The sequence below is a fragment of the Mobula birostris genome, chromosome 7, assembly GCF_030028105.1.
Source record: "Mobula birostris isolate sMobBir1 chromosome 7, sMobBir1.hap1, whole genome shotgun sequence".
NCBI classification, from domain to species: domain Eukaryota; kingdom Metazoa; phylum Chordata; class Chondrichthyes; order Myliobatiformes; family Myliobatidae; genus Mobula; species Mobula birostris.
In genome coordinates this window covers 116459740-116473930 of record NC_092376.1, presented here as the reverse complement: position 1 = coordinate 116473930, position 14191 = coordinate 116459740, and the positions used below count along the sequence as shown (strand labels likewise).

General features: G+C 43.4%; 1 protein-coding gene across 2 annotated transcripts in view; it reads left to right on the top strand.

Annotated features, from left to right (window-relative positions):
* LOC140200798 (hepatitis A virus cellular receptor 1 homolog) overlaps positions 1 to 10176 on the top strand; it is a 37356-nt gene extending 27180 nt beyond the window's left edge. The window contains exons 6-7 of one of the 2 annotated variants that reach the window (XR_011886736.1): positions 2170 to 2848; positions 10132 to 10176. Coding sequence is in view for 1 of the 2 variants with exons in the window: in XM_072264411.1 (XP_072120512.1) it covers positions 2170 to 2246 (77 nt within the window). In the remaining variant the exon portion in view is untranslated. Of the gene's footprint in view, positions 1 to 2169; positions 2988 to 10131 lie in introns of those variants that run through there. The other variant, XM_072264411.1, reaches the window with a different exon arrangement.
* Positions 10177 to 14191: the final 4015 nt, after the last annotated feature.

Below are 14191 nucleotides of genomic sequence, written 5' to 3'. Positions count from 1 at the left end.
AAAGCTTTTTCAAGTATGTTAAAAATAAAAGAGAGAAGAGATTGGATATAGGACCGCTAGAAAATGAGGCTGGAAAAATACTAACAAGGGACATTGAGATGGCAGATGAACTGAATGAGTATTTTGCATCAGTCTTCACTGTGAAATACACCAGCAGTGTGCTAGGTGTTGAAGGGTGAGAGGGAAGAGAAGTGAGTGCAGTCATTATTACAAAGGAGAAGGTGCTCAAAAAGCTGAAAGACTTAAGGGTACATAAGTCACCCAGACCAGATGAACTGGAACCTAGGGTTCTGAAAGAGGTAGCAATAGAGATTGTGGAGGAAATATTGATGATCTTTCAAAAATCATTGGACTCTGGCATGGTGCCAGAGGACTGGAAAATTGCAAATGTCACTCCTCTCTTTAAGAAAGGAAAAAGCAGCAGAGGGGAAATTATAGACCAGTTAGCCTGACCTCAGTGGTTGGGAAGATGTTGGAGTCAATTGGTAAAGATGAGTTTATAGGGTACTTGGTGATGTTGGACAAGATAGGAGAAAGTCAGCATGGTTTCCTTGAGGGAAAATCTTGCCTGATGAACATGTTGGAATTCTTTGAAGAGATTACTCATAGGATAGAAAAAGGGGATGCAGTGGATGTTGTATATTTGGACTTTCAAAAGGCTTTTGACAAGTTGCCACACATGAGGCTGCTTACCATATTAAGAAACCATGGTATTACAGGAAAGTTACTGGCATGGTTAGAGCATTGGCTGATTGGTAGGAGGCAGTGAGTGGGAATAAAAGGATCCTTTTCTGGTTGGCTACCAGTGGCTACTGGTTTTCTGCAGGGTTTGGTGTTGGGACTGCTTTTTATGCTGCATGTCAATAATTCAGATGATGGAATAGATGGCTTTGTTGCCAGGTTTGCAGATGATATGAAGATTGTTGGAGGGGCAGGTAGTGTTGAGGAAGCAGGAAGGCTGTAGAAGGACTTAGACAGATTAGGAGAATGGGCAAGGAAGTGGCGAATGAAATACAATGTTGGAAAATGTGTGGTCATGCAGTATGTTAGAAGAAGTAAATGTGCAGACTCTTTTCTAAATGGGGAAAAAATCCCAAAATCTGAGCTGCAAAGGGACTTGGGAGTCCTTGTGCAGAATACCCTCAATGTTAACTTGCAGGTTGAGTTGGTGGTGAGGAACACAAATGCAATGATAACATTCTTTTCAACAGGTCTAGAATACAAGAGCAGGGATGTGATGCTGAGGCTTTATAAGGCACTGATGAGACCTCACCTTGAGTATTATGAACAGTTTTGAGCTACTTATCTAAGAAAATATGTGCTGGCATTGGAGAGAGTTCAGAAGAGGTTCACAGGGATGACTCAGGGAATGAAAGGGTTATGATATGAGGAACGTTTGATAGCTCCGGGTCTGTACCTGCTGAAATTTAGAAGGATTAGGGGGGATCTCATTGAAACCTTTCAAATGTTGAAAGGCCTGGATAGATTAGATGTGGAAAGGATGTTTCCAATGGCGAGGGAGTTTAGGACAAGAGGGCACAGCCTCATGATAGAGGTGGTCCATTTAAAGCAGAGATGTGGAGAAACTTCTTTAGCCAGAGGGTGGTGAATTTGTGGAATTTATTACCACAAGCAGCTTTGGAGACCAGGTAGTTGGGTGTACTCAATGCAGAGCTTGATAGGTTCTTGATTAGCCACAGCATCAAACGTTACAGGGAGAAGGGTGGGGAGTGTGGCTGAGGAAGGGAAAAATAGATCAGCCATGATTGAATAGCGAAGCAGACTCGATGGACTAAATAGCCTAACTCTGCTTCCATGTCTTATGGTCTAATGGTCTTATTTTATAGAACCAACATGGCATTCTGACAGTCACTGAGACTATTTTGATTTGCAATTTGAGTGGAAAAAAATCATTTTTCTTCTTATTCAGATTTACTTCAATTTGATTATAAATGAACATCAGTCAGTGAGTGAATTGCACAACATTATATTCTTTCTTCAGGTTCACTGGTAAATATGCAATGAAAGGACAATTTTGATAAAGATGTTTCCCTTATTACGCAGGAGTGAAGTATTTGCTCATTATATCACCATGAACTGCAGTCTGTGTAGTTCAAGTACAGCATCTAAGGTTCACTCATCAGTGTTCTGCATTTTTGTGTCACTCAGGCACATCCTCCATCTGTCTGAACAGGAACAGCACCAAGCCCGTGAGAGACTCCACACCCTTGCAGCAATCACTTTGATGTCCATGGGAAGGCCTTCCCATAGTGAACCAAAGATTGACCGCATATGTTGACTGAAATACCCATCCCAAGTGAGAGTGCAGGATCCAGAGTTAGTACCAAACTTTACAGAAAAGTTACGAACTGGAAAGAAAGCCTGAAATTTTTGTTTATGGAAACAAAATCCTTTCTTCTGGACTCCAGCTATGTGACAATGTCGTCAAAGTAACAAATCATTACATAACTGAAAAGTTATGATGGTTTTCATCTGATCAATACTGACTTCAACAGGCATTTACAAATGGAAACGGAAGAAATGTACAAACACCATTTAATTACTTGTACATGGCTGATGCACTCCAACTTCACGGCATGAAAGCATTTTTTGGAACTACAAATAAAACTGACTATCTCTGGAGAGATGGCAACACCACAGATTACAATGTCTGAGCATATTGCTCCATCTATAAATTGGCGTTGAAGGAGAATTAATATATGCCAGGAAAGTAACTGAAAATTGCCCCTCACCAATATGAAATGTGATGGAAAAATAGCAGAATGTCATATCAGAACTGTTTATTGAAATTCACAATGCTTCAGCCTGGATTGCCTTTTTGAAAATGGTATTTTCTATTTTAGTATTTTCGATAGAGTTTTTGGATTATGTGAATGTATTATTTTTGGTGTACTTACTTATCAATGAATGATATATGTCTTAAAGGACAATGGCGTTAATGAAGGAACTGAATGATTTGAGAATCATTGGCTTAATTTGGGTTAATAAACCTCAAAATGATGTAATGATGTTGGGAGTACTGAGATAATTCATCCTGGTTAGATTCTGGAACGGATCTTGAGATGCATCCCTTATTCTGTGTTATATTTTTGTCTTCTATTTGAGTAATTGTACCTGACTTTTTGAATTTGATGTGTCTTATCAGAAGGGATGAGACAACAGAAAAATATGACTCTTTGTAGGAAGAAAACTGAGGCATGACTGTGATCCTGAGGAACTGAGGGGAATTGCATTGGACGAATGTAAATGGTTATGATAGTGCTGTTGTACAATAGGACACTGACAGTAATGTAACACCTGTGTAGCGCTTGTCTTATCCTGTGTGACTGAGAAAAATCAAATTGCATAGACCTACACCAGGTGCTAGTGGGCCATCAGAAGCTCTAGGTATCGAAAGGAGGCAGTGAATAGAAAGCACACGCTTCTGGGGGTAAATTTTATTTATAGAAAATAGCAACATATATAAAATATTTACATGAGAAAGAACAATTCAAAATTTCAACATTGTGTTTTAGCTTCCAAATCTCAGATATCAAATGGAAACCAAATTTCTTTTGAGTTAGAATCAGTGAGATTCATTAGAATAACCTTTATTACTCCATTTCTCTAATTAGATCTAATGTTATTCCCTATTCAAAGGTTTACCCCCAGGTTTACAGACTAACACTTGCTTTTTTTATTTATCCCTAGTTAGGAAGCTAATTGAATTTCTATTTTCAAGTATTATGGTTAATCTCAGTATCAGTTCAGGTCAGTATATCTACAAATTCAATTTCAACCCCAAATATATATCGATACAGCTTAACTCTTTTCACAACAAATTCTCCAACATCACAACTTTTAAAAAAAAGTAAATCTCATTCAGTCACTGATCAAAGTTCTTGCAAAAATAATTAGTTCTTCCATAAAATCAAATCAGATCCTTCGAATGAAAAATAAACTTATACATCCAGCCATATTAAATCCTCCACACCTTGAAGCATTCAGACCCGCGCTGGTTCCTCGATCTTGGGTGGCTCGCCATCCTGTTTCTTGGCTCATTGGATGAAATGGTGGGTCATCCACTGGAAGTCCGTTCACAATACATTACACAAAAAATAACTCAACCAAGTCTCTTGCTATGCTTGCAATATTGAATCAGATTTGCAGGTCCGGCAAGTGAGACAGGAGTTGCACTGACTTTGAATAGGTATTTTAATCATTTATTTACGAACAGTAAAAATATGACCAAACTTTCATGTTCCCCAGTTACAGACACTACAAATCTCAACAAACACATGGACATTTGACAAATATACTTAATTAAAAGTACATGCAGAGCATATCTTCCCAATCATCATGTGCATCCTTGCCTTAAACAGAGGAAGAAGAGAGAAAGCCTCTTCCATGTGCAATTTTATATACCCAGGATATTTGAAACTGGACACCAGGCAGTTATGGGAAAAGATGCTGCAGCTCCTAAACTAACTAATCACAATGGAGGCATCCCTGTCTGTCCAGGTAGACCCATTGTTTCAGTTTGCTCCTACTCCACCGAACTTATTTCTGCATACCTCGACACTGTTTTATCCACCCTTGTTCAATCCCTTCCCACCAATGTTCGTGACTCTTCTCCTGCTCTGGACATTTTCAATGATTTCAAGTTCCCTGGCCCCCATCATCTTATTTTCACCATGGATGTCCAGTCCCTATATACCTCCATCCCCCACCAGGAAGGTCTCAAATCTCTCCGTTTACTTGTGGATTCCAGACCCAACCAGTTCCCCTCTACCACCACTCTCCTCTGTCTAGCGGAATTGGTCCTTACTCTTAATAGTTTCTCCTTTGGCTCCTCCCATGTCCTTCAAACTAAAGGTGCAGCCATTGGCACCCATATGGGTCCCAGCTATGCCTGCCTTTTTGTTGGCTTTGTGGAACAGTCCATGTTCTAAGCCTATACTGGTATCCGTCCCCCACTTTTCCTTCGCTACATCGATGACTGCATTGGTGCTGCTTCCTGCAAGCATGCTGAGCTCATTGACTTCATCAACTTTGCCTCCAACTTTCACCCTGCCCTCAAATTTACCTGGTCCATTTCTGACATCTCCTTCCCCTTCCTTGATCTCTCTGTCTCTATCTCTGGAGACAGCTTATCTACTGATGTCTACTATAAGCCCACAGACTCTCACAGCTACCTGGACTATTTATCTTCCCACCCTGTCACTTGTAAAAATGCCATCCCCTTCTCTCAATTCCTCCATCTCTACCACATCTGCTCTCAGAATGAGGCTTTTCATTCAAGGATGAAGGAGATGTCTTCCTTTTTTCAAGAAAGTGTCTTCCCTTCCTCCACCATCAACTCTGCCCTCAAATGCATCTCTTCCATTTCACACACATTTGCTCTCATCCCATCCTCCCACCACCCCACGAGGGATAGGATTCCTATTCTCACCTACCACCCCAACAGCCTCTGTGCCCAACATATAATTCTGTGCAACTTCCGCCATCTCCAACGGGATCCCACCACCAAGCACATCTTTCCCTCCCCCCCCACTTTCTGCTTTCTGCAGGGATCGCTCCCTACGCAACTCCCTTGTCCATTCGTCCCCCCCATCCCTTCCCACCGATCTCCCTCCTGGTACTTATCCTGGTAAGTGGAACAAGTGCTACACCTGCCCTTACACTTCCTCCCTCACCACCATTCAGGGCCCCGGACAGTCCAGGTGATGCAATACTTCACCTGTGAGTCTGCTGGTGTGATATACTGTGTCCGGTGCACCTGGTGTGGACTTCTATAAATTGGCGAGACCGGTGCAGATTGGGAGACCGCTTCGAAGAACAGATACGCTCTGTCTGCCAGAGGAAGCAGGATCTCCCAGTGGCCACACATTTTAGTTCCACGTCCCATTCCTATTCTGATATGTTAATCCATGGGCTCCTCTACTATCGAGATGAAGCCACACTCAGGTTGGAGGAACAACACTTTCTGTTCCATCTGGGTAGCCTCCAACCTGATGGCATGAACATTGATTTCTCTGACTTCCGTTAATGCCCCTCCTCCCCTTCTTACCCCATCCCTTATTTATTTATTTATTTTTCTTTCTTTTTCTCTCTTTCCCTCTCACAATAACTCCTTGCCTGTTCTCCATCTTTCTCTGGTGCTCCCCTCCCCCTTTCTTTCTTCCAAGTCCTTCCGTCCAATGATATTTCCCCTTCTCCAGACTTGCATCCCTTTTGCCAATCAACTTCTCAGCTCTTGGCTTCATCCCTCCCCCTCCTGTCTTCTCCTATCATTTCGGGTCTCCCCCTCCCCTCCCACTTTCAAATCTCTTACTGTATCTTTTTTCCGTTAGTCCTGACGAAGGGTCTCAACCCGAAATGTTGACTGTACTTCTTCCAATAGATGCTGCCTGGCCTGCTGCGTTGCACCAGCATTTTGTGTGTGTTGCTTAATCACAATGGAAGTAACTTTCAACAATTAGAATAAGGCACACTGCACAGGACACAGAAATCGCGAAAGTGATGATCCAACTCTCAGACTAGTATGACTCTCATGAACTCCCAACTATGTTATATATAAAACAGGAGAGTACAATACCCAGTACTGTAAACCCAACAGTCACCTCCCAGTATACTATAGTGTCCACCAGCCTCCCGCTACTCCAAGAGGCCACCAGCCCCACCCGAGAGTGTAACAGCCAATGAGCTAGTCTCCCATTTAATTTGATCAACCAGGTGAGAGATGTTACCCGACCCATCAGGAATGTAGATCCAGCATTCTTAACCAGTAACAGTACAAGTGCCACTTTCCTTTGTGAGCAGGTAATCCAAGGCCATCGAAATCAGTTCCTGGGACAGTCTGGCTGTACCATGCAGAGAAAGGCTATCACTCAAAACATCCTTCCTTTGAAATAGCCCTCTTACCAACCAGCGTAGGCAAGTGTTCATCCCGGGCACTAGGATGGCATACATCCCCCACCACATATCAACCGCACCACCCTGTGGAAACAACGGGTAGGCCTAGGAACTGTGTATCCAGTAGTGCCATTCAGCTTCCAACAAGTGCCCAGCCTCAAAACACCATCTGGCATGGACACAGTCATCCCAGGATACTGTTCCTGCTCACACTTGCCATCCACCTTGCACGTTGTACCTGTACTCAACACCCACACTCACACTCTGTCAGCTGGGAAGATCACATTAAATGTCAGGGCATTCCAATTAAACAAATGGTATGTAGGGAAATTTCAGCCCTTAAAGCGCACACACCACCAGGACTATTAAAGCTCAGGTCCCTTAAGTCTGTTACCATTCTCTGGGTTGAGGGTGGTTGGAATACACTACTCCCTCCCTGCTCCCCCGAAACAGAATGCCAAAACCCAAGAAGCTAGATAATTTCTCCCAACAGGCTTTTCTTTGTCGTCGAAGGGAGCGATATCAGTGGCATCCTTCTGCAATGTTGAAAGGATTTTTCATGCAAATTCAACAATCTGACCCATTGGTCCAGTGTTCAAATTCAAACGCTAATCACAGGAATGTATAACGGGATCTCCCACCACAAATCAACGATCACCACTTTGCCATTCTGTAATGCAGGGAGATAGAAATACACTCGCTCCTGATTAGTCACTGGATATTTAGCAAACCCAAAAACAATAAAACTACAAATGCTCAATTCCCTCGGAAATATGGGCATCTCATACCCGGAATAAAGTTACCCAAACTCCCACCAAGTTTCAACTCACATTTCATATGGCCAGTGTGTAATGAGACATCCCTAAATCAATTACCATATTAAAACACAATAAACATGTAACAGGTTTAGAAAACAAGAAACAAATAGATTAAACACAAAACATAAATCACAAAATCTGGATTGTACTCATCTTCTTTAACACTTCCTGTAGAACTGCAAAAACTTAAACCAGACTTCTCAGAAAAGCACTCATTAGGAAAAAGCAACTGGGTGGGACCAGAGTCTCTTAAAGTCAAAGTCAACACACACACACACACACACACACACACACTGGGTTGTGAATCCACCAACCACCCCCTCCCTACAACAATGGGATGTGAATATATTAACCATCCCTGGATTGCTGCTGCTGGTGATCATTAGCAGGGAACCCTGAATGGAAGGCGAGGAATCTGGCAGATGACAAAATGAACCCTTATCTGCAGAGGACTTGAAGAAAGATCCTTCCCCCTCAACATTCTCCCTTTTTCGCTTTTCCATACAGACCTTCCTCCATTTTGCACTCTCCATTTACCTGCTCCTCTGGAACTCAGCTTTAAGCAATGCTAAAAACATTTCTTTATGGAATATGCAAGATCTCCCACTCTCCATCTGCTTATCTAACTTGGCTACATGCACCCTGTTCTACATACTCTAATCCTTGTAATGATTGAATCACTGTACTTACAGGATGACCAACAGCTACCCCTTGAACTGGAAAAACTGCCTCCATTACCATGTGCCTCACCATTCCAGAAGTTACTCCACTGTCCTCTGGTGGGTTCCAACTATCAGATTTCTGTGATAAGAGGCTACTGCCATAGAACTTTAGCACCCTTCTCTACCGTGCTCCATTCTGCTTGGGGTTTTCAGTTCCATTCAGTAAGAGTAGATACCTCAGTTTAACTAACATACATCAAGGTTGCTGGTGAACGCAGCAGGCCAGGCAGCATCTATAGGAAGAGGTGCAGTCGACATTTCAGGCCGAGACCCTTCGTCAGGACTAACTGAAGGAAGAGTGGGTAAGGGATTTGAAAGTTGGAGGGGGAGGGGGAGATCCAAAATGATAGGAGAAGACAGGAGGGGGAGGGATTTTAAATTCCATTCAGTAAGAGTAGATATCTCAGTTTAACAGCTGCCAGAACCCAAATCCATAGTGATGCATTAAGCTCAGGGGAAGCAAGCAGTGCTCTCAGGACGTTATTGATGGTGTGTTGGGACAATAGTCTCCATACGGCACCCATCTGTCTATTAGATAGAATCACTCCGGTGCTCACCCCCCACCCCATTACCTCAACAATTTGTACCTGTCCCTAAACTCGCCAATTCCTTAGCAGAGTATTCTCTGAGCTCTGTTGTCTCAAAGGTGTCCTTTACACCGCCCCCACACATTCCTGAGCCTCCTCCCCTTCCCCTTCCCCCTCCTGAGAGGAAGAAGCTGCAGATTGATACCTCCCACCCCCCGCCCCCCACGGCGGGTGTTGGAACTCATAATTACTGGCCTGGCCTGTACTGTTTTGGACACAAAAGGGAGAGGGCGATCATTTCGAGGATTAAACGGAGGGGTCCACTCTACTCTCTCTCCCCCTCATTTTCGTCATCCATCCAAACATCGCCATCTCCCAGACCCACAGTAGGATCATTGCCCTATCTCAACATGACTCAAGCCTTAACGGGATCAGATTCCCAGTTGGCCCTTCAGGCCCTCTTGAAATTCCTTTATTAGCCAGCAGACTATCTGTATATTCAGATCTTCTAACTTCACAGCCCACTGTGAGCCATCAATAGTGACTCACTCAGAATAATACAACACTGACTGAGATCTTCCTATTCATTCTTAAGACTCGCTATTATTTTATGCTGATGCCTTACTATTGCTGCAAAAAGACAGAAAGTATCCCGCCGGCTCTCTTTCCTCCTGGGAAAACCCAATGATTTAAGTATAGAAAAGATATGATGTCCCATTTCAACCCCAGTGAAATCCAACTGGTCTGACCAATTTACTGGCATCCCATAACCCATCAGCAGGTTAGCGAGACTTCCAAACCCTGCACTATTATTTGTCCACCCTGGTCTCTGCATCTCTCAAACGGAGAGTCATCTCTTTTAAATAACCTCTTTAAGAAATGTATTTCTGCTCAAAAAGCCATACCCTGCTTGCAGTGCCAAGTTTAATATTATAACAGGTATATGAGTCCAGCAAGTAAGACAGAAAATACACTGACTTCGAATGGGTATATTAATTAGTTATTTACAAACAATGAAAATTTGACCAAACGTTCATGTTCCCCGAGTTCAGATATTACAAAGCTGACTACTCAACAAACATACTCAGTTAAAAGTACGTGCAGAACATACCTTCCTAATCATCATGTGCATCCTTGCCTTAAACAAAGGATGAAGAGAGAACGTGCTTCAACTCCGCCACCATCGTTCCCGTGCCGAAGAAGTCTTCAGTGTCCTGCCTCAACAACTACTGTCCCGTTGCACTCACATCCATCATCATGAAGTATTTCGAGAGGCTCGTCATGAGGCACATCAAGACCCTGCTGCCCCCCTCATTGGGCCCACTGCAAATCGCATACCATCCCAATCGTTCAACAGACAACGCCATTGCCATCACCCTCCACCTGGACAAAAAAGACACGTACGTTCGAATGCTGTTGATAGGCTTCATTTCAGCATTCAACACAATCATTCCTCAGAAACCGATTGGAAAGCTGAGCCTACTGGGCCTGAACACCTCCCTCTGCATCTGGATCCTAGACTTCTTGACTAGGAGACCTCAGTCAGTTCGGATTGGAAGCAGCATCTCCAACACCATCACACTGAGCACGGGGGCCCCCCACGGCTGTGTGCTCAGTCCACCGCTGCACACTCTGCTGACCCACGACTGTGCTGCAACACACAGCTCGAACCACATCATCCAGTTCGCCAATGACACGACCGTGGTGGGTCTCATCAGCAAGAACAATGAGTCAGCATACAGCGAGGAGGTGCAATAGCTAACCGACTGGTACAGAGCCAATAATCTGTCTCTGAATGTGAACAAAACAAAAGAGATGGTTGTTGACTTCAGGAGGACACGGAGCGACCACTGTCCACTGAACATCGACCACTCTTCCGTAGAGATTGTTAAGAGCACCAAATTTCTTGGTGCTCACATGGCAGAGAATCTCACCTGATCCCTCAATACCAGCTCCATAGCAAAGAAAGCCCAGCAGCGTCTCTACTTTCTGCGAAGGCTGAGAGAAGTCCATCTCCCACACCCCCATCCTCACCCCATTCTACAGAGGTTGTATTGAGAGCATCCTGAGCAGCTGCATCTCTGCCTGGTTCGGAAGTTGCACCATCTTGGATCACAAGACCCTGCAGCGGATAGTGAGGTCAGCTGGGAAGAGCATCGGGGTCCCTCTTCCCGCCATTACAGACACTTATAATACACGCTGCATCCACAAAGCAAACAGCATTATGAAGACCTCATGCACCCCTCATACAATCTCTGCTCCCTCCTGCCATCTGGCAAAAGGCACTGAAGCATTCTGGCTCTCACGACCAGACTATGTAACAGTTTCTTTCCCCAAGCCATCAGACTCCTCAATACCCAGAGCCTGGACTGACACCAACCTACTGCCCTCTACTGTGCCTATTGTCTTGTTAATATTTATTGTAGTTCCTGCACTGTTTTGTGCACTTTATGCAGTCCGGGGTAGGTCTGTAGACTAGTGTAGTGTTTGTGTTGTCTTATGTACTTCAGTGTAGTTTTTGTATTGTTTCATGTAGCACCATGGTCCTGAAAAACGTTGTCTCGTTTTTACTGTGTACTGTACCAGTAGTTACAATCAAAATGACAATAAAAAGTGACTTGACTTGACTTGAAAGCCTCTTCCATGTGCAATTGTATATACTCAGGATATTTGAAACTGGACACCAGGCAGTTATCCAATGGGAAAAGATGCTGCACTTTCTAAACTAACTAATCAGAACGGAAGAAAATTTGTGACAGTCAGAATAAGGCAAAGACAAGACAATGATTTAACAGAACTAATTTCCTGTCACACAGTAGAGATCTTGGACTCTACTCTCTGCCGACATCGTCTCACTAGAGCTGGTGCTCATTATAGCCGAAACTTCAATAAATGTTTTATCAATATCGTCTCTCCTCCTGGAGTTTCACCCTGAGGATTTCCAATAAGTAGGGTAGAGATACTAACTACTAATTCCACTTTTAGCAGTTTATACCTTTAGTTAGTTTCTAGTTTGCCACGTTTCTATCGTTTGTCTACACCTGCGTCAGCCACACCTTGTACTCATATAGCTATTTTTTCAAGTTCTTTCTTTTTTGAATTCAGTAAATCTCATTTACACCCCTCCACAAGTGAAGCTTTCTAACATTGCGTCTTTGGGTTTAACTAACCTGGGTTACAGTAACTTTAAAGATGACCTGAAGAACCGCATTGTGTGACTGTGCTGTAGTGTACAGAGAGGAAGATTGAATCTTGGATGCATGTTTTAATCACCTGAGTTTGTCACAAAGGCGAGAGACATGATTCTTAAGAACAGTCATCATGTCAATAGGTGGAGGCTATTCTGACAACCTAACCAACCTAACTCACACAGAATCAAGGTGCTCACTGTCTGCTGGGTGAGTCTAGGCGTATGGCAACATGGTTGGAATTAAATGTGAAGCAGCGGTTGTGAAGGTTCAATAAATACACATGAATTGCTGTTAGCTTTCTGTCCAACATTCACATTTGATTTGAAAGCAGAGAAGAAACAGGAAGTGAATATTTCACAGCAAGACACACAACACCATTGGTGAAGAGTGACTTCTATCCTGACCGAAATAGTGTTAATTGCATTGTAAAAACATTGTAAACTGCCTCTAGTGTAGATGAATAGCAGGGGCATAGCAGGGAGCTCTGCGAGAAAGGTTCCATGAAGATGGTGTGGAGTTCATCTGATGGGAACATATGGACAGATGATATAACCTCGATGTGCTGGATGGTCCTCTTCACTGCCATTTTCCAGCACTACCCCCTATCTCTGGACTCCATGTCCAAATGTCTATCAATCTGTGATTAGAACAAACACAATAACTGAGCTTCTGCACCACCCTGGAAAGCTCCTCTCATCTATATCTCAGCTGGCCTATCCCAAGTTCCATATCCTTCCCCGACATCTACCCCGCCATTTTCTCCAATGTTTTTGTTTTGTTCTCCTGTTCTTCTAAACTTGAAAGGACAGTCACACTCGACTCAGTTTCTCCTCTTCGAAGAACCCACTAGAACAGTATCTTCCCTGTGCTCTCCCTATGGTAAGTAAATCCTTTCTTTTGACAATAAACCAAAACTACAACAGAGAACAAGTCCAGGCCCCATATAACTGAAGTTTTGCTTCCTTACTCCTGCAGTGAAACTCTCATTAATCAAGGATAACCAGTCATTTGTACCTACACGTTGGTCTGAATCGGCTTGTGTACCATTTTGCTAAACTCCAACACTGCCCAGTCACTGACCACCAGGTTCAGGGACAGTTATTATCCTTCATCCATCAGACTCTTGAACCAGTGTGCATTACCTGACTCACCTCAACCCTGAGTGCATTTCACAACCTATGAAGTCACTTTCCAGGGATTTGTGTTATTTATTTATTTAGTTAGTATTACACAAAATGCTGGAGGAACTCAGCAGGTCAGACAGCATCAATGGAAAGAAATAAAGAGTTGATATTTTGAACTAAGAGTCTTCATCAGGACTTGAAAGGAAGGGGGAAGGAGGTGTGGGAGAGGAAGGAGTACAAGCCAGCTGAGGGGGAATGTATGTAGCTGGGTGGGGAGGGAGACGCTGTGGTAGTGAGTCTGGGTGAATACGTGGTCAGAGAGTCTGACAGCAGCAGAGATTACAGAGGGGAAGCAACATGAGGGGGTTTCACTGAACTCCCGTCTGTTATGTTCTGTAACAAGAAACTAACTCAAGGGAAGACACAGGGAGTCTGAAATACCTGTTTATTTACATTATGTGAGGCAAAAACGTGTCATACGGTACTGTGGTGATGTATACAATTAACATATTTTTACATATAATCCATAATGAATTATTTAAGTGAACAAGAATGCTTAAACAAACAATACAGGTATGACATTACTCAAATATTAGTGACATATCAGATACACAACACCATGAAGTAAATGCTCGAAGAGTCTGAGGGCAACAGAGATCACAGAGGGGGAGCAATGAGAGAGGGTCTCACTGAACTCCCATCGAGGAGAAGATTTAAACTTCTTCAGGGTAGGGTTGCCTGGAAGAGTGTGGACAGGGCACATTTCTGGTACAGCTTCACCTTGTGTAGATACTGTACTTGGTTGGTCTCCATATGTTTCTCGTTGATCTGAAGGCATTTCTAGTTTTGCTGAGTCTGCCAGTGCTGGATGTCGTTCTTGGTCCCACTATCCTG